General features: G+C 39.1%; 1 protein-coding gene across 3 annotated transcripts in view; it reads right to left on the bottom strand.

The window, feature by feature from the left end:
* Nucleotides 1-23779, bottom strand: part of TTC29 (tetratricopeptide repeat domain 29) — a 132117-nt gene that overhangs the window by 5373 nt on the left and 102965 nt on the right. Inside the window, exon 10 of one of the 3 annotated variants that reach the window (XM_040556626.1) lies at nt 20081-20154. The exons of 1 other annotated variant lie outside the window; for it this stretch is intronic. In XM_040556626.1, the coding sequence (XP_040412560.1) occupies nt 20114-20154 (41 nt within the window). In that variant the 3' untranslated portion in view covers nt 20081-20113. Of the gene's footprint in view, nt 1-20080; nt 20155-23779 lie in introns of those variants that run through there. One more of the 3 variants, XM_040556624.1, reaches the window with a different exon arrangement.

Genomic DNA, 23779 nt, shown 5'->3' with positions numbered 1-23779 from the left:
TCACGTCCTCAAACGAAGAAAGTGCACATATATCTAGTCCATCCCTGGCACATATTTGTCAAATCTATTCTCAAAGGCTTCTGATGAAGGCCATTTCACAACCTCCTTAATCTCTCTGTTCTGGTGCTTCACAGTCTTATAGCTCACTTTCTTCCCTAATACTTAGGATAAATATTTATTACAAATTAGGATGATTTTTTTTTATTGTCTACCTTTGATAGACATGAAGAATAAAGGAACACTGTCCTCTTTTATAACAACTCTTCACAGCTTTAAGGACCATTTTCCTTCGTTTAATTTCCTCTTTTTAAGGATAAGCAAATGCAGTCTCTTGAATATTTGAATGGAGATCATTTTTTTGACCTCTGGGTCATCCTTGACTGGATTCTCCTTAATTTACCACTGCCTCTCTGCAATGTGATGTCTAAATCTGGATGTCTTTCAGCCATGGCATCACCAATGGCGCTTGCATGGCATCCTGATTTAATTCACTGAAGCAGCTGACAGCTCATGCAGTTTGGCAGTGCTGCCATGGGGTCTGAACTATGTTGCCCCATCCCAGCTTTACACCAGCATAGCATTAATGCTCTTTCCAGTGGAACCTCAATGTTTAAAAAGTGGTGCAAGACCACTGGGTGCCTCAAACCCAACATGTGACTATGTACGTATAGTACCAGATGTACTTGCAAGGAAATACACTTGAGAGTGTCTCTGTGACAGCAACCTATCTTCCGTACTTTGACACATACAAAACCCAGTGGAGATGTGCATGACAGATGGGGAATTATAGCATAAATTGCTGTTCTCATGCACCTTTTGGTCTTTTGCCTTCACACTTGCACACCAAACTGTCACTGTCTGATTAACAGTTCTACCCTCCCAGCAAATACGAAGTGTATCAAGGGTAACTAACAGAATACTGAGCCATAGATGTTTTCTTGGCGGTTGTTTGGCCTGTGTTAATTGGGAACAATAAAAGCATCTCATATTCGTAAACCACCACAGATCACACCATCTAGCATCCTTCTGTCTCATTGTGTTGGGTAAAATGCAGCGATAAGCATTAATATGCATTAATAGTATGTAAATATAATTAATCATAATAGGATGTTCCTGACATATTATCACTGCTGTTGATAAAACATAATTAAAAATTGTCCAGTCAAATTTTCAGTGTAGAAAGAATTGGCATCTCTGTTGTTCTTGCTGTTTACATGAGTCTACGTAGAAATTGTTACACTTCTAAAAATCTCATTATTTCCTTATGCTCCTATAGTAGAAGTCCAAGCAGAGCTGTTAGTCCTTTATACAACGTAGTTAGTGAGAAGTCATAGAAAGAATGAAAGCTGCAGTTACAAAGACTACAATGATCACTGGCTTCAGAGAGGACAGGAATTTTAGGTACCATCCTATCAAAAGGTTATAAAGGAAATGTAACGGCCAACAAGTGTGATCCCAAGATTGCATGCCCATGGTATGAGAAAGTATTCAAATCCAAGTTTGGCATTGTTCAGAGACACTTGGACTTTATTAAACTAGAACTCCACTGAAAAGCTCCATAAATTGATAAAGAAGCATGGCTTGGGGAGCTGAAAATTCTTCAAAACAAAAAAAAAAAAAAAAAGAATGGCAATGATTTGAGTTGATGACAAGAAAAGTGAGAATGAGAGTAATATGCAGAAGGTGACCCAGAAACTGTTTTTCCCTGTGTTTTCCAATAAAGAATGAGGTAAGATACAATGAAAATAGCAGGCGATGGGTTCGTAGACAAAGGAGAGGTTCTTCATGCACTGCCAGCTCATCCTTGGAACTCCCTGCTGCAGTGTGCTGAGGATGCCCTGAATGTTTGTGCACTCAAGAAGAGACATGGCAAACAAACAGGAGAAAAGTCCGTGTCCTCTCCCACTTTTCCCTTATAGCTAACTTGCTAAGGTGGCATAAAATATTACAGTATAATGCACCAAAAGTCAGGACATGTTTTTAAATATATTTAGGTACATATGCAACAAACAACACATTTGCAGCTGCTGTTAATGTGAGTGAACTCTTACTATTTTTTACATGCAGGAGTAGTAATTTACGGCAGTGTTTTTATTGTATCTGTTTTCCTTTTGTACAGTGAACCTCATGTATTTGGGCTCACTACTAGCCAATACTGTATTTTTGTCCTAAAAGAAAGAGAGAAAAATAAAATCTCACTGCATTCTTTACACCCTATCCATGATATGACAGGGTATGCTAGATTATCCTGCTAGTGTAATGCAAGTGATGAGCTACAATCTATTATTCTTGTTTAAAAGCTACTTGCATTTTAAAGGTCATGCAGCTATTTTCAGTTGTATAGTCTGTAGTATGACGTAATGGGGTAGGAATAAAGATACAGCAGCAAATAATATGACTCAACAACACAGGCACGTCCCACACTTGTAGATTTTCTTACTTTTTTCTGTCTTGATAAATTAAAATCGATGCAATGCTTTTTTAAAAAGCAGATTGGGCCTACATGTTTAGCCACGTATCCTGACTAGGTTCACTTGAAATGGAGGCAGTTGTACTTGGAGGTTTTATGAATATAAAGATTAATGAATTTGTACAATTTGGGCACGCAAAGCATTTTTATCAGGCATATTCCATTTAGCATAAGCAGTAAACCATATATAAGGGTTGTGTCAAAGTTTACTGAATAGGGCCCTTGGTAGCTAATGTAACATTTCTCCAACAAATCAAAGGTATTGTTCTATGCTCACATGAATATACAGTAGCCATTACCTTAAATTTAAAACTCACTGTGAGCAGCAAACACACTGTGGGGATATGAAGGCCATATTGTATCAGTGGAGTCTGCAGAGATTTTCTTCATATGGCTTTGCCTGGTTGAAATATATGTCGCAGTTGAAAGCTAAAGGGATTACTTTTGAATAGTCATCACAAAGGTTGATTATATTCGTATATCATTTAGCTGGACCCTGCAGGCTATTATTCCATTAGCTGTGCTGGCCCTGCACTGTCAAAAAGTTGATCATATAATGTAAAAAGGTTACATGCCTCTGTTAAGGTATGTGGAGTAACTTGAAACAGTAATCTTTTAAGAGCACTACGGCTTTGTACTTGAAGGTAGCTTGCATTTAAAATAAATATGTGCCAAATGGAATGGAATACATACCATGAACCTGCCTCTGCTTCCTGCTTTTCTTATTTTGAGTAGGCCGTATGCAATTTGAGCAAGCTAATTGTGCCAGGTAAGATATTGACTACAGAGTATTTTTTCAACCTCAGATCTAAATAATGACACCCCAAAATAGCTGTGTCTTTAAGTGAAACGTTTACTGAAAGTACGTTTCTGGTGAAAGAGATTTGTTGGTTATGTTTCCCTTGCACATGCAAACACACACACATTTTCTTTCACTGCTTAATAAAATGGATCTTCAGATGGTTCCATTATGTGGATGCCTTAATATTATTTTATGCTAAAACATGGACAGCACATTAGATTGAAAGCATCTTACTGTTCCACGAGGCAGAGTAATCATGGACTATCCCTAGACAGCAAATGCTCCCATTGGGAAACAATGCAAACAACACAGGCTAATGAATCACGGTAGTTATTAATCACAGGCATTTGTAGGAGCCACACATAACAGATGAACTCTCTCGATGAGGAAGGTTAGAAGGTGGGACTGAGAAAAGGACAGATCATCCAATTGCATTTTAGAGTAAGTTTAGGGATAGTATTTGCTTCAATACAATTATGCCTACGCCTGCTTCAGTCTTTGTGAGCAGGCAGAAAGAGAGAAACAATTCAGTCAGCTCGGTTCACTTGGCTTTCAGATCCTTGTAGGACAATTTGGCAAAAATAAATAAAGGCACACATACAAGACCCTTAGGGCTTATGGCCTAGTTAGAAATGAGACAGTGCTTCTGTTATCAGACAAAGTTGTTTAATTCAGATTGTAAAAGCCACAGTTGGTTCTCTTTCCAATATACCATATATATTATTCAGGGCAATGAATGAATCTTTATGAGTACAAATGGGAGCCTTAAATGAACTACAGGAAGCACATCGAACAGGTAGGTTTCTCTGAGTAAAGTCTTTACAGATGGGTAGGGTTATGAATGAGAAACAGAATTTATTTTATATGCTTGTAAAGAGTCCACTCAGACTATGGCACTGTAAGGAAAGAGCAGGGTTTTTATGGTTTGGATAAGAAAACTAAATGGGAATATGAGTTTTTCTCTGCTTAGTAGGTTTTGTCATCTGCTTGTTCATATTCAACAGTCCTCACACAACTTAACCTTCCTTTCTTTCACAGTTTGGACACATCAGATGTTTGTACGGTGATGGAAATCTCTTGATCTCACATTTTACAGTTCTATTCGTTATGGAAATTCTACACCAGTCTGTGACAATACAATTAGTAGCATCTTTTGCATAAGCCATATATCAAGTATCAACTTGAAATAACATCTCTGTCATGTTTGAGTGTAGGTCAACAACAAAAAGGCCAAAATGTGACAGTGTCTTTTGCCTGTCTGGGGGTTACGGATATGCCACAAAACTTTTACACCATTTTTTTTTTGGCATGGTGTTGTGGTTCAGGTGGGGGGGAAGATAAATTCTCTTTAAGTTGGTGGAACTCTTCAGAGAGTTTCTCCACAGCCGAGACGCAGGCCTGTAGGGAAGAGGAGAGATTTCCTTCGTACTCCCGGAGTTGTTTAGCCATGTCACCCACTGTGGGATCTTCACCGTTTTTCCAGGTTATTATTGCCAATGTGCTGGCCCATGTTGATGGTGCATTCCGTACAAACTTCCGCCATATGGGTCGAGTACACTGGACTTCATCTGGATCTGTGGATGTTTGTGCATCGTCTAAGTCCTTATAAATTACTTCCCATACGGCTAATTCCCTCAGGTACTGAGTTCCCTTCTCCATGGTGGTCCACTTGACTGGTAGACATACAAGTTCTTCCTTGTAGGGATACCTTCCCTTCACAGCTAACAGGAAACGCCTCCAGAGGCTGTGAGATCGTGCTCCATCTCCAATTGCTTTGTCAATGCTTGCATCTCTAGCAAGGGATCCCAACCGCTTGGCTTCCCTGCCCTCTAATTTCACACCATTGGCTCCAGTGTCCCAGCACCGGAGCAGCCAGGTGACAAGCTGTTCACCTATACAGCGACCAAAATCTTTTCGCACATCTCGTAGCTCACGCTGGTATAGGGTTCGGGTAGTTACTGTTGACTTACTGACATCCTCATCCTCATCTTCATCCTCCTGCACACTTGATGGCCCAGCCTCGTCTTCTCCAGACCCAGACTTAGCAGAAGACTTTCTGCGTTCTAAACGACCTGAGTCTCTATACCATTTTTTCACCTTTTCTACAGGGGCAACTTGCACTGCTACAGCTCGTCTCTCCGACCCAGCCACAGGGTCTGCCACAGGGGTTGGAGTACCCTCTGCAGGGGCAACTTGCACTGCTACAGTTCGTTTCTCTGACCCAGCCACAGGAGTGGGAACGGCTGCGGGAGCTGGAACGGCTGCGGGAGCTGGAGCCGGGACGGCTGCAGGAGCTGGAACGGCTGTGGGAGCCGGAACGGCTGCGGGAGCTGGAGCCGGGATGGCTGCGGGAGCTGGAACGGCTGCGGGAGCTGGAGCTGGAACGGCTGCGGGAGCTGGAGCCGGAGTGGCTGCAGGAGCCGGGACTGGAACGGCCGCAGGGTCTGTCACTAGGCTGATAGTAGCATCAATTGCAGCTCGATAGGCACAAGCCAGACCCCAGCACGCCACAGTGATTTGTGTCACTTTGGAACTGCCAGAGTCATGACACCTTTTTTTCAAGCATTCTACCAGTTTTTTAGGATTTTGCAGTTGTTCAGGGGTGAATGTCCAAAACACTGGAGGTGCCCACTGCCCTAGAAACCTGCCCATATCCTCCCACACTCCCTGCCACTCGCAAATATCCCGCCTCAAGACAGATCTCCGGATGAGATTCCTAAGTAGTTGTTTAACCTTAAACAAAACCTGAAGCGCATTCAGGAGACATAACAACAAGAACATGCTGGTCTGAGTATCCCAAGGATATTCAACATCTTGGAGAGCTACCGTAACTAGCTCGGGGGATAAGAGGGTGGTGAAGGAGGAAGGGAGAGTGAACAGGTAGGAAAAAATATCTTCCCCTGTCCCCTCCAGAGACTGACTCCCTGATGAAAAAAGGCAATAGGTGTAATTGCTAATAGTTTCTGAGATATGGTTTCCGAAGTATAGAGTCGACGACAGTGCTGAGTACAAATACCAGGTTAGAGTCATGACCTGATACCTCATCATTTCATAAGCCATCGTTACACCACACAGTACCATAACAATCTTAAACCAGGGCCCGGAGAGGATAAACAGCACGACAGGGAGCACATACAGAAAGTACCTTGCTATAAAACTCAATTTGGGAAACAGGCACAGCAGACTTGAGATTAAGGCAATCAACATTGTGACTAGCAACTATTAAGCAGGTCGAATACTTATACCAATTTTAGTTTAACACACTCTGGTCAAATCTGTCGATATCTCAACCCTTCGAGCCCCACGTTGGGCGCCAAATGGACTGTTGTGGTTTAGCCCGGCTGGCAGTCAAACACCACACAGCCGTTCGCTCACCCTCCCCCCTCCCTCTCCGGGATGGGGGAGAGAAACGGGAAAGTGAAGTCTGTGAGTTGAGATAAAGACAGTTTATTAAGACAGGGAAAAGAATAACAACAACAATAATAATAATAATAGTATTAATAGTAATAATGTGTACGAAATAAGTGATGCACAATGCAATTGCTCACCACCTGTTGACCGATGCCCAGCCTATCCCCGAGCAGCCAGCCCCCCCCTCCACCCCAGCTAGCCACCACTATATATTGTTCAGCATGACGTCAGATGGTATGGAATACCCCTTTGGCCAGTTTGGGTCAGCTGTCCTGGGTCTGTCCCCTCCCAGCTCCTGCTGCATCCCTAGCCTGCTCGCTAGCAGGATAGAGAGAGGCTGAAAAGTCCTTGGCTTGGTGTAAGCACTGCTCTACAACAATTAAAACATCAGCATGTTATCAGCGCTCTTCTCATTCTAATCCAAAACATAGCACCCTGCCAGCTACTAGGAGGAAAATTAACTCTGTCCTAACTGAAACCAGGACACATGGAAAAATCAGATTTGAAAAACATTCACTAAGAAGGTCACTTCAAGAACCTAAATAAAATAGCTACTAGTCTTTAGTTTATAGCTCTACCTTCATCAAATTTTACATGAAATCCAAACTATTGAAGTTTCAATAAAGCATCTCATCTCTGGTACGTTCCAACCCAAGTTTGGAAGAAATTAAGCGAAGATTGTTTCAGATTTAGTATCTCTAAGCTTTCTCAGTCTAACGCAAAATTTTGGAAGCTGGCTGAATGTCTGCCCAGCTGGTTAATCAAGGTTTCCACAGTGCGAAGGAAAATTCCCAGGAGGCCCAGAGAAGGCTTTCTTTTCTTTCGTCCCTCACTCAGATGTAGAATAAAGATCACTGCTGGAACCTACATGCTCTCTCCTAAAAACAGGATAAGCCCCAGGGGAACTTCCTGAGACAGCCAAGTTCTGAGCAAATGGGGGCTGCTCTGTCTCGGGGTAGATGCCAAACTGACCCTTGGCTACCCTGAGGAGCTGGTGAGGAGAGAACATACAAGCAGCATAAAAACACTTCCACTGCTTCCATCTCTGCTGAGAACTGAGAGCCACCACTGAAGATTGAGCCCAAAAGCTACTCAGAAATCCTTATGAAAAGAAATCCTTCTCTTGCTCACGGAACTGTTATTTCATATTCTTGAAGAACTTCTGCCAGCATTTTTGAAGATATTCCTACAGGCTTTTTACAAAAATGTGCATCTTAATGACATACGCGGAGACATTTTTAATACACATCTTTAGAGTTACGAATGGAATCTAATCTCACTGGAAAGGGCAATGAAGCAGTAAGTGGACTGATGTTTTAGACAATATAATAACCATAACAGAAGCAGCATATTCCTACTCAATTTGTGTGCAGCATTGCCATCGCTACATTTACTTTTTTTTTTTTTTTTTAAAAAAAAAGCAAGGTATAGCAGGTGCTCAGTAAATAAGCAAAATACGATAAACCACAGGTTTCAGACACAGCAGTGATTCTGAGACCACATCATGCCCAGGTCAGAACACTGAAGAACTCCCCCAGACCACCCCAATTCTTGTCCTGTCTTGTGTGTGAACCTACTTTATGTACTTACTATGTAATGATCTTGCATGGCTACACATAAAACCTTACGCCTTCTCCTCGACTCTTACAGACACACTGCATTAAGCCTGTTAAGTATTTGTTACAAAGGCCCAATTAAAAGCTGGAAGACAGGATTGCAGGACAGTTCATAATTATGCATTTTGTAAACACTAACTTCTACCCATTGAGCAAAACATGCCACTGAACAGAAGATCTCAGCATTTAAATCACTGGTAGCGTGTGATATTTGTTTCTGAATATGCAGCTTGATGTGCATTCAAAGCATCTGGCTGTCAGAGAGTGCTTAGCACCCCTTTCTCTGAAATTCAGGTCCCTCAAAGGTGTCCCAAAGGGAGGTAAAGCTGGAAAGCAGATTACTTAAACACTTCCTCTTGCTTAATTATGTGCCATTAGCATACTAAGGATCAAATATAGTATCAGATTGCTCTGATTTGAAGTATCTGTGATTTTAGTTCTTTTTGCTTTTATCTCTGCGTTTTGACATGAGTGCTGCATGCAATTTTGTCGAGAGTTTCTTGTTTTGTAGATCTCATTCTTCATGTTCTGGCTTGGCTGTGCTGTTTTCTGGCCTCTAAAGGCTTACCTACTCTTCTATAATTATATGTAAGAGCACTTTTTCATGGCTGAGACTTCTTTATTTCAGCATCTCCAGTGACTACTCTGCCTGGTGGCTCACAAACTGTTTATCATCTGAGGCCTCTATACAACAGTGGTTTTGTTTTTTTTTTTTTCTCCCTGAGAAACTGTCTTCCAAGAGCTTAGCCAAAGGTATCTTCTGGGTACAGAAACTGAAGCCAGTGAAGCAGAGAAAATCCAACAGTGCATCTGCTACAAAAAAAGAGGATGCCAGGGAGATTTTTTTTCTCCTTATCTGACTTTAGCTTTACATCCTCTAACACATCTTAGGCATGAGTGCATCCTCTAAGGCTAAGGAGATGTAGGGGAAGCATCTGGAAGATTATGTTCTTTAAAAAGAAGATACAGAGTCCCTTACGGAAGTATCAATTTTCTTGTGAATGAGGTTTTCTGGGGACAATAGCATTCTTTGCAGCAGCTCATGTCTTTTTCCAAGACTGACACAAAGTGCTCACACTTCTCTCTTCCAAAAAAAAAAAAAAAAAAAAAGCCTCACTACCTTCATATAACCAGATCCCCCCTCTCTCTCTCCTCCCCCTCCCAGGTACAGGCAGATCAGAAATCATGCAGTGTTTTAGAGCAGATCAATGAATTTAAGGGTGGAAATCACTTATATTTGAATTGCTTTTCCAAGAAAGCTCTGTTATTGTGAAGATGCCCTCAGAAAGGGTGGTTGGTGCAGCAGCCACTAGTTGTGGAGGCCTTGACAGCTGCCCAGACAGATGGGTGTTGCTGGGAAGCTGAAGAGGAGGCAAGGATTCCCTCCCTTCTTTCTACTTCAGCCCAAAGACTACTTTGCCTCCTTGTCCAATTTTTGTGGAGGCATCCTTCAGGCTTTCTCCCATGCTGCCTATAAATATCCATCAAGCTACCCGATTACCTCCGTGCTCTCTTTTGCAAAGGGCTTAAATTATTTTGATAATATTCAAGCAACTGCTTACTCTGCTGCTGAACATCATCTCATTTTCTCCTACTGCTATTCGTTTCACAGTATTACGACTGCAGAATATCCAGCTCAAAGGAAGTCCAGCTACCAGCCAGGTCATGCACTACCACTGTAATACCAATAGGTAATAATGGCAACAGCTGGAAGTTAAGGTCCAGGTCTGTAGAGGGTGCTTGCATTCACATGTGACAACATGGGTATAACATTCCGTGAAATACTTCCCACAAAGTGTCCCGTTGACACTTTGGAGAAAGTTTTTTCTATCAGCTTTCTTTGTTGATTTTACCAACAGAGTGAGATCAGACCTAGTTCTTTTCATCAGGAATTGGGAACAATACTTCTGTTGGTCAGAACAACACTTGAGTTTTGGGTTTCTCCTTCTTTGTTTTTGGATTTACGGACTTGTTCTTCCGGATAACTTGGGACAACTTGAAAGGCCACTACTTCTCCCCTCTTTACAGATGAGTAGAGAACTCCAGCTTTCAGACCAGTCATCCGGTTCTTTTGATGAGAAATAGATTCACATGAAAAAAAGATTACACTGAAAAATGGAAATGGATTTTCTGCTTTATTAGCAGTCAGCATAAGACTTGTGAGCTGCTTTGGAAAGTTATAGAACTACAGAGATTTTTAAGAACATATAAGTAGAAGCTAGAATTTAAAAATAAATGCCCTGGCTAGTCTGGGCCTGATCCTCAAGTGATCCAACCCATGCAGCTTCGCTGAAGTCAGCATGGCTATGTCAGCTATGCCAAATTGTCTCAAAACAGGTCTTTTAAAAATATTTTACTTCAGTGATTTTAAATTCACTTTGAATTATGCCATACTAATCACATTGTTTTGCAGAGCTTAGAACCATCCATCAGGCAAACTCATGTCCTCGTAATGTAAAAGATGTCACCCTGCCACTCCAGTCTTTGACTGAGTGATGAGGCCGGGATGTGAACCGATGAAGGATGCTGTCCTTCAGAGGCTCCATGCAGCTGCAGGGAGGAATGGGTTTCTACGCCTGGCAGAGGGAGAACAGAAATGGGCGATCTGGCTTCTTCTGGACCTTTCCTCCCAGCACAAAGCAAAGGGATAAAAGGAAGCAGAGTTACTTCCCTGTTGCTGCTGTAGGTTAGGCTGTTAAGGGAAAGGTTTTCCTTACAGCCCAGTCCCTCACACAGACATCAGTGGAAGTTGGGGCAGACACCATTTCAGTCACAGCTGCTGCAAGCTTGAAGTGCCTTCCTAGGATGTGGTAAATCATGCAAGGTCACTAGCTCAGAAATAAGGAAGGATATTTTCCCATGGAACAAGTCTGAGAGTGACTGACAGGTTTTTTTGTTTGTTTGTTTGTTTTACTTTGTAATTGTTCTCATAATGCAGGAAATCTATTTTAAAATTTACATAGATTTGATATCACTATTTCCCGAGCAAGTAAACACAGTGAATAGTGGGACTTCAGATGATTTCAGCTATCTGAATTTACTACTGTCCTAGGGAACCCCTTGATTGTGCCATCATCCCCTTCATGGGAGAGAGTGAGTGTCTTTCAAATCAAAGCTGGATAAATTCCAAGCATTAGGTAGAAGAGTCTGGGTAATTGTAATTTGATAATTTAACACTAGAATGTACTCAGATTAACATCTGGTGCTTTGATAGGAGACCAGGTCTCCCCAGTAAGAAACAAACCTGCAGCTTTCCTCTTCAAATCCATGCTGGAATCAGTATGTTCTTACCAAATCATGCTCCAACCTCATCACAAAGCTCACAAGGTGTGATAGACAAAATGCTTATAAATTAGAATAATACACACCTGCTTGGAGGTTTAAGAGTCTTCATGCAAAGCCTTGTTCCAGCAGAAGGAATATTTCACAGGCACAGATCTTGACAACTGCCCCTCTTCCAACAGAGGAGCCCTAGTTTGATTCTGGTGTGCAAAAATATTTATTGGGCATAAAACTAAAAACTGTACCTTGGCTTCTTTGGGTTCTGTTTAGATTGTACCTGATAATATCATGAGCTAGCTGAGCAGATTATATAATACGAAAGAATAAAAACGCCAGCCTTTCACACTTTGTTTGAGCTGAGCAGTGTTTTGTGGTGAACTCCACAGCCTGTGCTAGCGTAGAGCCAGGTCAGCTCACTCAGCAACATGAACAACCATCTCCTTCACATGCACCTTCAGCGATCCCAAACTCAGCGTGTACGAAGGAGCAAGGTGGGTCACGAGGAAGTGTCTTATGCAGACAGCAGCGGGTTAGCAGTTTTGGAAAGGTTTTACTTGCCTGACTACAAATCTCTCTGGCAAACTGCTTGCTGTAGCTCTATTTAATTCTTAATCTTTGCTTCTCTGTTTAATTCCTAGCTGCTTTGGAGACCTGTTGTAACACAGCAGTTAAAAAAATATTCGCATGTACTGTTGGGCCTCCCCAAAGAGCACTAACTTGACACGTAGGCCATGACAGCTGGGCTTGGACTACTAAGAAATCTAATCCAGGGTTTCCATCATTTCAGTTGTTGCCTTTCTTTCATTACAGTTTGACTCAGCCCCTAATGGATTCAGCTTTATAAAATCAGAAAAGAGGAAAAGAAAGCAATTTATTCATGTTTCACTAGGGCTCACAGAAGACATGAAATCTCTCTAAAAATGCAAATTATTTTGTGCCACACAAGTGAGACTGGGCAGCTAAAGCTCTTAGAGGAAGGCTCTTTCCCAAGGCTAATGTTTTTATACCCTGTGATTGAATAAATCAATCCCTTTATTATCACATCTCTTTTTTTCTTGAGAAGAATGTAACCGAAGGTACCAAAGCACACTTTTTAATTCTAACAAAATTGATTATGCGCGTTAATTTTGTTTTTAATCCCAGACATATCAAAATAAACACCATAAACACGTGTAGCAGAAATCAATCTCTCTTAAGCATCAAGTTGGTAAAAACAAGGATTTAGTAAGAATCCAAGATGTAAAAGACTAATGTACAAACTAAGCCCTTATTTATGTAATGTGCCTTTATACAAGCTCAATATAAACCTGAAAGAAACTGTTTCAGGAGAGCAGAAATGGTTTACTTGCACTGCATCAAAAATGACCCCATAAGACCTCCTTTACTGAGATAGCCCAGATATTTAATGTGAACATATGTTTTTAAAGGATTTCTTGTCTTATGTCCAGTCATTCTTGTTAATTCATGGGACAGCATACTGCAGATGTGCTCTTTTTTTATGTTACATAAAGCAAAAATTACATTTAACAAGTGTAAGGTTGGTCATAAAAAATAAATAAAAATAGACTCTTAAAAGCTGGGAAATCACAAAGTGAGGCTATCAGTCATTCTTATTGAGAAGGGTGAGGACAATGTGAAATAAAACTTGCACATCTATGAACAGACATTCTTAAAATGCCAGCACTCGGCTGTTATTTCACATTCTCTATAGGTTGCCTTCATCAGTCCAATATTTCTTCCTTTCGGGGAAGGTGCAATGCACTTTTTCACGAGGTGCCCTTTTTAGTCACTGACTTCAAATTCATTAGTAATTAAATTAAAAATTTTAACCTATCTGCAAGTTTGTGTACTTGAAAGAATAGGAAATAAAGTCCATGTTAGTTTTGGTGTGTTCTACTTCTGGTTAAGACCTCTAACTATTTATTTGTTTTAACAGAAGTATTCTTCATTAACATAACTGCAAACAAAACCTTTTCCAACAATTAGGTTTCTAATGATAATCCAAATCTATATATCCATCTGTGCACCTTGCTGGTACATATACCAATTGTACCAATATTATCGGTATTTACTCTTTATGGTATTACTCCTTCCTGAGAGCAAAGGAAATAAGCAATATGTCTTCAAAAAATGAATGCTCTCTTCTATTTTTGACTGACGCAGAAGATACCTATCCTGCATGCAACTTTTGTAGCCAAGTTTTATTCTCCACCAAACCTCTTCTTAAATTGGCGTAAGATGACAGTCAAAAACTTACTAGAAGGGATTTCTAATTAGAAGCTACTCTTGGAGACTTGGCACAGTAGAAATTCAACCCAAGACATGGAACCAAAATGGCTTTTAAGGCAGTGAGGTTAGTTTTCCTTTTATTAAGCACACAGAGGACAAACAGAAAAGCTGTTCCTTTGGACCTCTCATCACCATTTGACACTATCTAAAATTGCAGTCTCACCTCAACAAGATAAATGAAGTCCACAATAATGCATAAGTCATCAGTAAGACTTCAACAGTTGGAATCTTTCCCAAAATTGGTTACTTCTGGAGTGGCACAATCCCAGCACCAGCCCTGTTATTTGCAAGATTCCACAAGGATTAATTCTGCTCTAATGTAATAAGTGTCTTTTGTAACACATGGGTATGGCCACAAAGGGGAAGGATCAGATTAGACAGTAACAAATGCCAGTAATATGTGAGTGACTTTCACAGTGCAAGAGACTTCGAAGCACAACTGAAAGTCTTGTAATGTTACATGACTCAGACCAGAACAGCTACACCCACCAAGACATCTGCACATCAGCTACATCACTTCTGAATTTTGGTCACTCTTTCTTACTATTCATTACTCTAGACACCCACATGAAATTCAGAAAAGGGAAGCATTCTGCGGTCTTTTAGGACATTCTCAGTTTAGAGATTGCTAAGTAAATTTAGATATTTTAAAAGGATATACTTCCTAAACACATCTTTTTACATATTTACATTCACTGTTGTTGAATTGTACATTCATTATTGTTAGCAATGGCAGAAAGAACTCACTATTAATTATCATGTGGAAAGGGAGGTTTGGTATGAAATTGGTTTTCCTATTTTATAGGGAAAACATGTTACAGAGAGCAATATTTACAACTCAGTTCCCTGGGAGTTTTTAAGTAATGATGCAACAAAACAGAGTATTTTATTATAACTTATTCTGAAGTTTAATTCCACACACAAAGAAAAGATTTACAAATAAATAAAGACTACAGCTATTGGAATTTCAAAAATAGTTTTAGCAGAGAAGCCTGAATTATGAGATGTGGGACATATACTTTGAAGAGTTCAGAATCTGTTTATGGACAGCTACATTTCTTAAGACAATTCTAATTATTTTATAAATAACATTTCTCCAAAGGAAACATCTATTCAATGAAACCAAAGGTAAACAAACAACTTAGTGTGTGCTGTATCACTGCCAAATTAGTGGTTCAGGTCTGGACTGAATCCTGACTTCGTAAAACATTGCACATCTCTTCATTAATCAGTGGGTGGATTGGTACTAAATGGTTTTGATTGTAATAATCTGAGCTGAATTCTTCCATTAATGGCAACTGAAACACGATGATCCCAATTAAGTATTTTCTGTACAGCCAGATATTCTCCATAAAGCTTTAGGTTTCTTCAAGGTTTTTACCTTGCACTTAAGCCTCCAAGGGAATTAAAAATGTTAAAAGTATTTTTGTATGCCATCTCTCCCCAGCTAAACTAAGATTATAATTGAACTTTATTTCTAAAGATGTTATTTAAAGAAGAGGGGGTGGTGGTGGTGAAAAGCATACTAACAAGATGCTCAATAATCTTAAAACAGACCACCGAAGAATTAAGCTTGTAGAACTTCCCCTCTGATTTCTTCAGAGTGTTGCTCTATTTCATAGTGAGAATAACATGAGAAATCTTTTGCAAAATCATAGCTACTTTTATTTAGTATCTGTACCATCCAGGGATGTTAGAAGCAAGAAGCCCATTCCATGTAAAAGAGCCAGTATCATATATGAAGACCTTTCTTCAGTAGGTTGATGAGGACAAAAAAGTGGACCAATGGGTTCATACCTTCCTTCCTTCATTCCTACTCCTTCAAAAGTGCAGAAAATTACTGTGCTGAACCCAAATTATCTGGCTCCTATATTTAAGGCTTAGTTTTGTTATAGTTAAAGTACCTAGAAATTCTTATTTTCTAATCAACCATTTTCTTAAAATATGCAAACATTCTTTTTCTTTTTAATTTCTCACACTGATCTCTAAGCAGAATCCTAAGGATCTTGCAGCAGAAAGTGAACTAAGTTTAAAATCCTTTTTTTTTTTTTTTTTTTTTTTTTGTGTTACAACCCAAAAAATGGAGGGGAAAAGACAAAGACAAATCTCTGCTGTAAATACAGGAGAGCTCAGCATCTAGAATAAAAGGGATCTATGAAGAGAATAATAAGTTTCTCTCTCAAAACTGAATCAGGCATCAAGGAATGCCTAAGAACTTTTTTCTCCCCAGTTTGTGTATTTAAATCTATGTCCTTTGAATTTTTAGGATCATAGTCCAATCGTAGCATTCTCATTATATAATCTTGTTCATCGACCTACTAAGTTCTACATTAACAATAGTTTATCTAACACTTTATGTCTAGAATTTCTTCAGAACTTCACTAGTTTTAATTCCCGGATCTAGCAATGGGCCATCTCATAAATGTTTATTTGTGTGTCAACATTATCCTTTAATTTTAGAAGTTCTGCTAACTTGGTGTTTATTCATTGGGGTATGCGTGGAATTGTGCACAATCACACTTGTACACAATCATTTCTGCTAATTATGGTGGGAACATGCAGTATTTAATTGTATGCATATCTTATAGCATCAGGCTTTAAAGGATGTCTCTTGATGTTTTACTTTTTATTTTTAAATATTGCATTATGACGCTACTTAACTTGAGAGCAAAGATGCCCTACAGCTGCAGGCAAGGCCTTAATCAATATAAAAACGTTATATAATATCAATCCAAGGTTATATTTTTACCTACCTACTTTCACGCATTATTCTTTTAAACATAGATCTCAACCATATAAAGAAAGTCACCAGAAAATCCATCAAACTAAGGACACTGTAGTAAAAGATTAAAGCTAAGCTGTTGAAAAAGGAAGGGTATTTCTAGTCATGTTCTTTAAAATCTTGTAAACATTTAAATAAATTGTGACAACACATATCACTACATTTGTGAGAAAAAGTAATTCGGTAAAAACACAACATGCCAGCTTTAAAGAGAACTTTGAAAAGTTCCCTCAACATACTGCAGAGCACACACATCTTCTGAAAATTTCCAGATATGCCTATTTCAGGACTTCTTTACAAACAGAAAAACAACTGACTAACCAACCAATCAAAAAATGAGTAAAGGATCATGAGTTGAATTCATTTCTTTCAAAATCTCCCCTGCTCCTTTCTGGGTAAGCAGGCAAAATGCTTTGAAGATACAAGTCTTTCCTTTTTCGAGCACTGACGTCTTCTATTGTTTCAGTACATTTATGCATTCCACATTCCTTCTCTCCACCCCTTTCTCTCAAGTACCCAGAGACTTCTAGGACAGCTTCTCTGAACAATTCCTTCTGTTTGTTTCCTCCAAGAGATTAAAATTTTTCCTCCATCGACTAATCAATACCTAAAGCAGTGGCACTTGTCTAAGTAGGCACACAGCATAAAACATCTCTTTAAGAGCAAGCTTCTTCTTCCTCTCCTAATGTGATTAGGATGTTACCTCTGAATCCAAAGAATGACATTTTACTATCAGGTCAAACTTAATCTCTGATTATTTAACTTATTCTGTGAGTAACGAACTGGGAGTGAAGACTCAAGTCCCCGTGAGGAAAGAAACACAGAGAAAAGATAAGAGAAAACCCTGAAGACAGCAATTATGTGAACAGAAGGATGAAGGAAGAAAGAGTGGAAACAGTAATGAAGAATACAACTTTTTTTTTTCCCCTCAAATAATGAAAAAGACAATACAGTGAAGAAACTGTGCGTCACTAAAAGTTTAGTTACCACTTCAGGATGTATTCCAACACCTCTTAGAAGCTTTCCCTGGACTTTGCAACACGTGAGAAGCCACAGAAGTCCCCAACATATAGTTCTTCATTAAAAGCAGAATCGGGACCTCTGTAGCCTGACATGCCTGTCAGAAATCCCCTTGAATAGCACAGAAGAATACAGCTGTTTTGTGGTCGTTCTCTGTCCTGCCACTTTGCCACCAATGCAGAAAGCTGCTTGCAGGTACGATCTAACATCAACTGGACACTGTCACTGTGCCCACAAACAGCCAAAAACTACACATTTTTAACCTGAACTTTAATGTTAATGTTCACATTGCCATGATACCAGAGACAATTTTCTAAAATATAAAAGCTGAAAGATTTCAAGATATTGGCATAAAAATATGACTTGGTCCATTGCTTCATCTTACAATAGGAAGCAGATTTCAGGCACCACTTCTCCACAGACTGCATTTTTCCCATTTCTATTTGTGTCCTTACAATGCAACAGTGGGAATAAGCATAGTTGCATGGGTTTTTGTTTGGTTGGTTGTTGTTTTCAGAGAAAAAAAAAGTTGAAAGAAATAAAAGGTAACAGCAGAAGGGCTAAATGTATTCTTGGGATGGCATTCACTAAGGAAGACTTCCAGCAGAGATGTACATCAGCATCTTTGTTTTCTAGATAAGCATGAGAGGAAGAGTCTCAAGTACACATCAGTGGATGAGAGTTAGTACAAACTGAGAAGTGAGTCAGGAGAGAAAATGGTATTTGCTCAAGAGGTTTGAAGGACACAAACATAGGTACTGCTTCACTCACCCTCAATGCCAGAATAATAGGAAGTGCCAAACAAGGCATTAATGAAAAAAAAAAAAAAAAAAAGAATATTCCACGGGATGAGAGACCAGTACAAATCTGACCTCCATATTAGGTGAATTAGTTACAACTATAATAAAGAATATAAGGATAGATAGGTGAATTTAAACGTTATAATAAGGAAAACAAATCAAGGTAGCTTTTGTAGAGGTCTCATGAGGTTATTACTCTTTCGAGGAATGAGTGAGAATCTGGATGGATGAATATTATCTGGCTGATTAGAGTCCCCAAATGCATCAGATTTCTCCTCTGGATTAATAACTGTTTAAAGGTATGAAATAAAGATAGGAATAGAGGGATTGATTTGCACTATGAAGACAGATCAGTAGTGAATTCAACAGGGATCTATAGTAGAATTTGTACTGTTAAATGTTAAAAAAAAGAAAAAAGTTAGTGAACAGTTAAATGATAGAATTTACTGTTGACACAAAATTACATAGAGTAATCAAAATCAAAACTTTAAAGAACTTCACAAAAATTTCATGACTGGACAGTAAAGCATCGCATAAAATTCAGTGCTGATAAATGCAAATTAATGCATGTGTGGAAAACAGTCTGCTATGCACAGGGATAGTGCGAGCTTCGGTTGATAGAAAGATGACTGATGGTGGGATATAAAGAGATGTACATGTTTTCGTAAGTACCATGAAGAGGGGGAGTGGGAAATAATAATTCACTTTCTCTTGGAACAAAAGTTGAGGGGCAACTTTTTTTCTTTTGAAATCAAATGATGCAGAGTCGAGCCATGACATTCATTGCAATGAGATGTCTGCTCAAGTTACGCAACAGTTTGAAATAGACTGGACAAATTCATGGACAATACAAGAAAGCCTATTTAACAGTAGGATTGACATTCAAGCTCTGCGTCAGAAAGTCCCTAACTTGCAGGTTGCTGAAAATGTGAAAAGAATACCAGACGGAAGTATCACTGTCAACTTGTCCTATCTTTTCCTCACCTAATAGCCAGCCCTAGACAGATACTAGGCTAGATGGACCTTTGATCTGCCCTACTACCACTTCTTTTTTTTTCCCCAGTATGCTACTGTTAGAAAAGCATGATCATTTGTGGAAACTGCAGAAGGGTTAACATTAAAAAACCTAAATAGGAATGCTTCCAATTCACTGTAGTAAATTGGACGATTTACCTCCACTGTACTTGATCCCAAGGTCTTCCTTACTCTTGAAATATGGTATTTTTGGCCATTAAAACTCATTCTATTAAACTTTACATTTTCTGAGCAATAATGTTTGTTTGGCTTTCACTCAAAACCTACTAATAAGTGATGGCACATGAGCGATAGTCTGAAATACCAAATGGCTATTTTTACTAGCAAAAATAACACTAATTCTACCTGTTGTGCTAGCTAATGTTAAGGAATTGACTGTTTTTGTACAGTTTTTAATCAACAATAGAGCACTGTCACAGAAACACTGGACATTAAACTATTATCTCAATGCTTTATTCAGGAGCTAGAAAGAGGGACAGCTACTTCAGGAGACGACCCCTTACTATATATACTGAAACTGGGAACACATTCTACTAGTTACTAAAAATCTCAATTGAAGCACTGATGTTCAAAGATAGAAACACCTTTTCTTAGAGCAAGTGGAGTTTACAGGCTAGTCTTCAGCTTGCAGATCATCTGCAGCAGCCCTGTGGGAGGACAGTTTTTATAAATAAAATATTTGTGAACAGCGGTAGTCACAGCATTATTACAAAGTCCAAAAAAAGATATCAAAGGGCTCTGTTGCATGTGTTGAGCAACAAGTCTGTGTTTTTTTTTTTTTCATTTTTTTTTTTCCCCTGAACAGTTGTATACTTCCATAACATGCCCAGAAAAAAGAATTTTTAAGGTAGTTTAAAATACAATACAGGACACCTTTTTTAAAAAACTAGTGACACTACTTTTGTGTATATGTGTAATTAGTATTACCTACCAAATTAATTATGGTTCTTACAGTTTTTGCATATTTTGCATTTGACTGAGGGCGCATTCTCAAATCATTGCCCAGGCCCTAATTCCTTTTTCCACTATGATAGTGAAAGGCTAGGGGAAAGTCTAAGAAATCCTTTTTTAAAAAAAATTAGGAAAAATATCTCCCCTCAAATTTGGCAAACTCCCTTGCTGCCCAGGCCCCACCACACATACTGGCTCTAGCTTAGGATCCTTCATTGTTGGCAGAGCGACCTGAAGCAACTGTAGTAGCACCATGGAGATTGGTGATGGGTAGAAAGAAGTCCACACGAAAATGAATTAAGCTCTGGACTATATCAGCTTGTAACCAAGTGTCTGTCACTGGCTGGAAAGTTGACAATGTGCACCTATCTTCATGCTTTCGACCCCTATATATCTATTCTCCTGTTTTCTGAGGGACTTGCGGCCAGTAAAGAAGCGCTGGTCTATGAGGCCATACAAAACGGTCCACTGGAATGTGTTTTTAGTTGAAAATTTGTGAAGACTGCAGAGTAATTTGTAATACATCTTGAGGCCTGACAATGCTAACATTGCACAACTGGTGTGGTAAGCACTGTATGATTTCCCATTTAAGTGGGATAAGACTGACTCCTAAGCGCTCACTGCAGAAGTGGCAAGGAATTAAGTAGGTACAGGTTTCATGTTTTCTCTGGTCAAGCAAAACACTAAGGACTTCAGGATTTGGGTTACAATACGGCAATGAAAAAACCTTCTTCCTGTGCTATTCTTTCTAGTATCAATTAATAGAAATTTGTGTTTGAATGGAAGTACTAAATAGTTCTTGGATAATTTGCCTATAATACATTTATCATTTACATTGGGCGGAAGATAGCGATACACTAGAAACCTGCATAGATGTATGAAAACAAATTCATCAAAATACATCATTCAGCATGAAGGATACGCCAGCAATGAGTCTGCCAAGCAAGCAAGTAAAAGAATTTGATATGCAATCTTAGTTCTCTGTAAACAGAGCATTACACTAAGCTGATTAATGTGAAGAGCATGGATGAACCAAGAGCACACTTTGGGATTAAATATTACTACCTGACCTGCACATCCTTCATTAAAAGCCTGCAGGATTTTTAATCCTTCAAAATATAGTTACTGTATCACAGTCCAGACCTTCAGAGATGCTGCTACTGGGACAAACACCTTCATTGATCTTGCCATTTCCTCCCACACAACATCATTAGCTTAAATCAAATACAATAAAATATTTTTGAGCCTTTATTTTGCATGATCACCAAACAGAAGTCTTACGGGTGGTAGTAATTTATGGCAATCTCTGAGATTTTTCATGCAACACACCATGCAAATAAAAATCATTGTAAGCCAATAGATTTGCATGCAGATTTGGGCCAGATTTTTCAAAGAAAAATCTCTGGATCTCATGAAGCTATCAGTACCAGTATTTCAAAAAAAATCTGTGAAGTTTTTTCTGCTGTACTAATGTACAGGTGTTCAGATTGGTTCCCAACAGTTATTGTCCCCAAATGAGCACAATGACATTGTTCACAGCAGGACTGGACATTAATCTCGCACAACAATGTGATTTTTATGTTATTGATAGGAAGTGCCTACCTCAAGCTCCCCCCAAAAGAATTCCCACCTATTTTTGTGAATAACCTGTACGCCGACAAGGCTACCTTTGTGGCTTCAGTAGATACATTTTTATCAAACATAGTTCCTGCCATGTCCCTCCTCTAGCAGTAAGTATCTTTAGAACAAATGTATTCAAGCAAGCTTCCAAAATGCAGATTTTGTTCCCTGCATATATTTCAGTGTTGAAACAGAAACTACACAGAACATTCCTAGATTATATTATCTGAGCTGGGGGTCGCAGCCGCCTTGTATTCCTTTGGGTACGATCGGGGAGTTGGAGAAGACTTTAGCCGAGCATCGTCCCTAAACATTTTATTTTTAAAAAACAGACCTGTGTCTGTTGTTCCCCTTTCACTTACTCTATCTATGCTGTAGTGTAGTATACATAATTTAACTAACCAGGGAATCTCTCTGGGCTCAAAACCACCTGCTGGCTTATATTAGCTAATTAATGGTGATTTATCCAAGTTACTAATTTGAGTGGAGCTGATTGCCTTTAGGAATTTTGCGAACGTTATAAGAATTCTGATTGTAATTATGCTTATTTGATGGGCAGTCTACTTAAAATACTTTGAAAAAAATATTTGCCTGCCAGCTGATTTTTAACTATGCCAAATAACTGACTTAGTGTTGCTTTCTACTTGAAAGCATGTATTCTGGTAGTTTGTTTACTCGGCTACTCAATTTTATCTTTGTATGGCTCCCTATAATTTTCTCTCTTATATTAGGGTTTATTTGCCTAGCTTTGAAACAATGACTGCTTGAAAAATAGTACTGATCTTGAACCTGCAGAGCTTAATCATTTTCACAAAAACTAATATAGCAGATTCATTTTAGCCAAACTTCTCTGTCATGCTGGCCTGATTCCCAGGGCCTGAAAGTGTGAATTTAATGGTGGTACAATGTCTGAGGTAAGAATATAATAGAAACCTCTCAGCAGTGTATCTATTGGATCAGTGTAATTTCTTTTTTTCTCTACTGGTCTCAATGTCTCTTAAGGCAATCTACTCTGCAGACAGCAAGGGAGGCTAGCCTTCTCTTTTACTGTGATCCCAATGCTACTTATACTAAACAAAGAATCAACTCCCTAGATAAGGTACACAGTAGACATCTGTTAAACACATAATCCCAGAGGAAAGTTGACTCTATTAACAAATTTATTCTTTTGCTATGAATTTAAGAGGATACTACTACAAGGTCTATCCCGAAGACCAGAAAATGAAGTTATTACAATTTGGCGATGTAATTTAGATTTCTTATGTAGGGGATGAAGTTTTTTTTGTTAACCATTTTCAGGTACTAAAATGAGAATTAGTGTACTACATTCTCTAGGAAATACGGAGAAGCTGGTGAGAGACATGTTGACTTCCAGTACACATTTGTAGGTGAAAATTTAACAGAACAAAAGTAATTCACCAAACCAAAGCAGTTGTTAGCAACACAAACCATGCATGAGGAATTCTACTGATTTGTACTTTTGCTGCACCTACTACCACACAAGCACTCAATGACGTGCAAATTCTTTCTACAGAAACTTCTGTGATAAAGGAAACTTAGGATATGTCCCACTGTAAGCGTGCTCTCACAGATCCTTTATACAAACCTTTCTGCCAGAGCACTGCTTACTACTGATGAGACGGAGGAATCTGTATACAAGCTTCCTCAAATAAAGCCACAGTTAATTTCATTTGAAAAACT

This window comes from Cygnus olor, chromosome 4, assembly GCF_009769625.2.
Source record: "Cygnus olor isolate bCygOlo1 chromosome 4, bCygOlo1.pri.v2, whole genome shotgun sequence".
Taxonomy (NCBI): Eukaryota; Metazoa; Chordata; class Aves; order Anseriformes; family Anatidae; genus Cygnus; species Cygnus olor.
The sequence above is the reverse complement of the archived record's forward strand: the minus strand, read 5'-3'. Positions and strand labels throughout refer to the sequence as shown.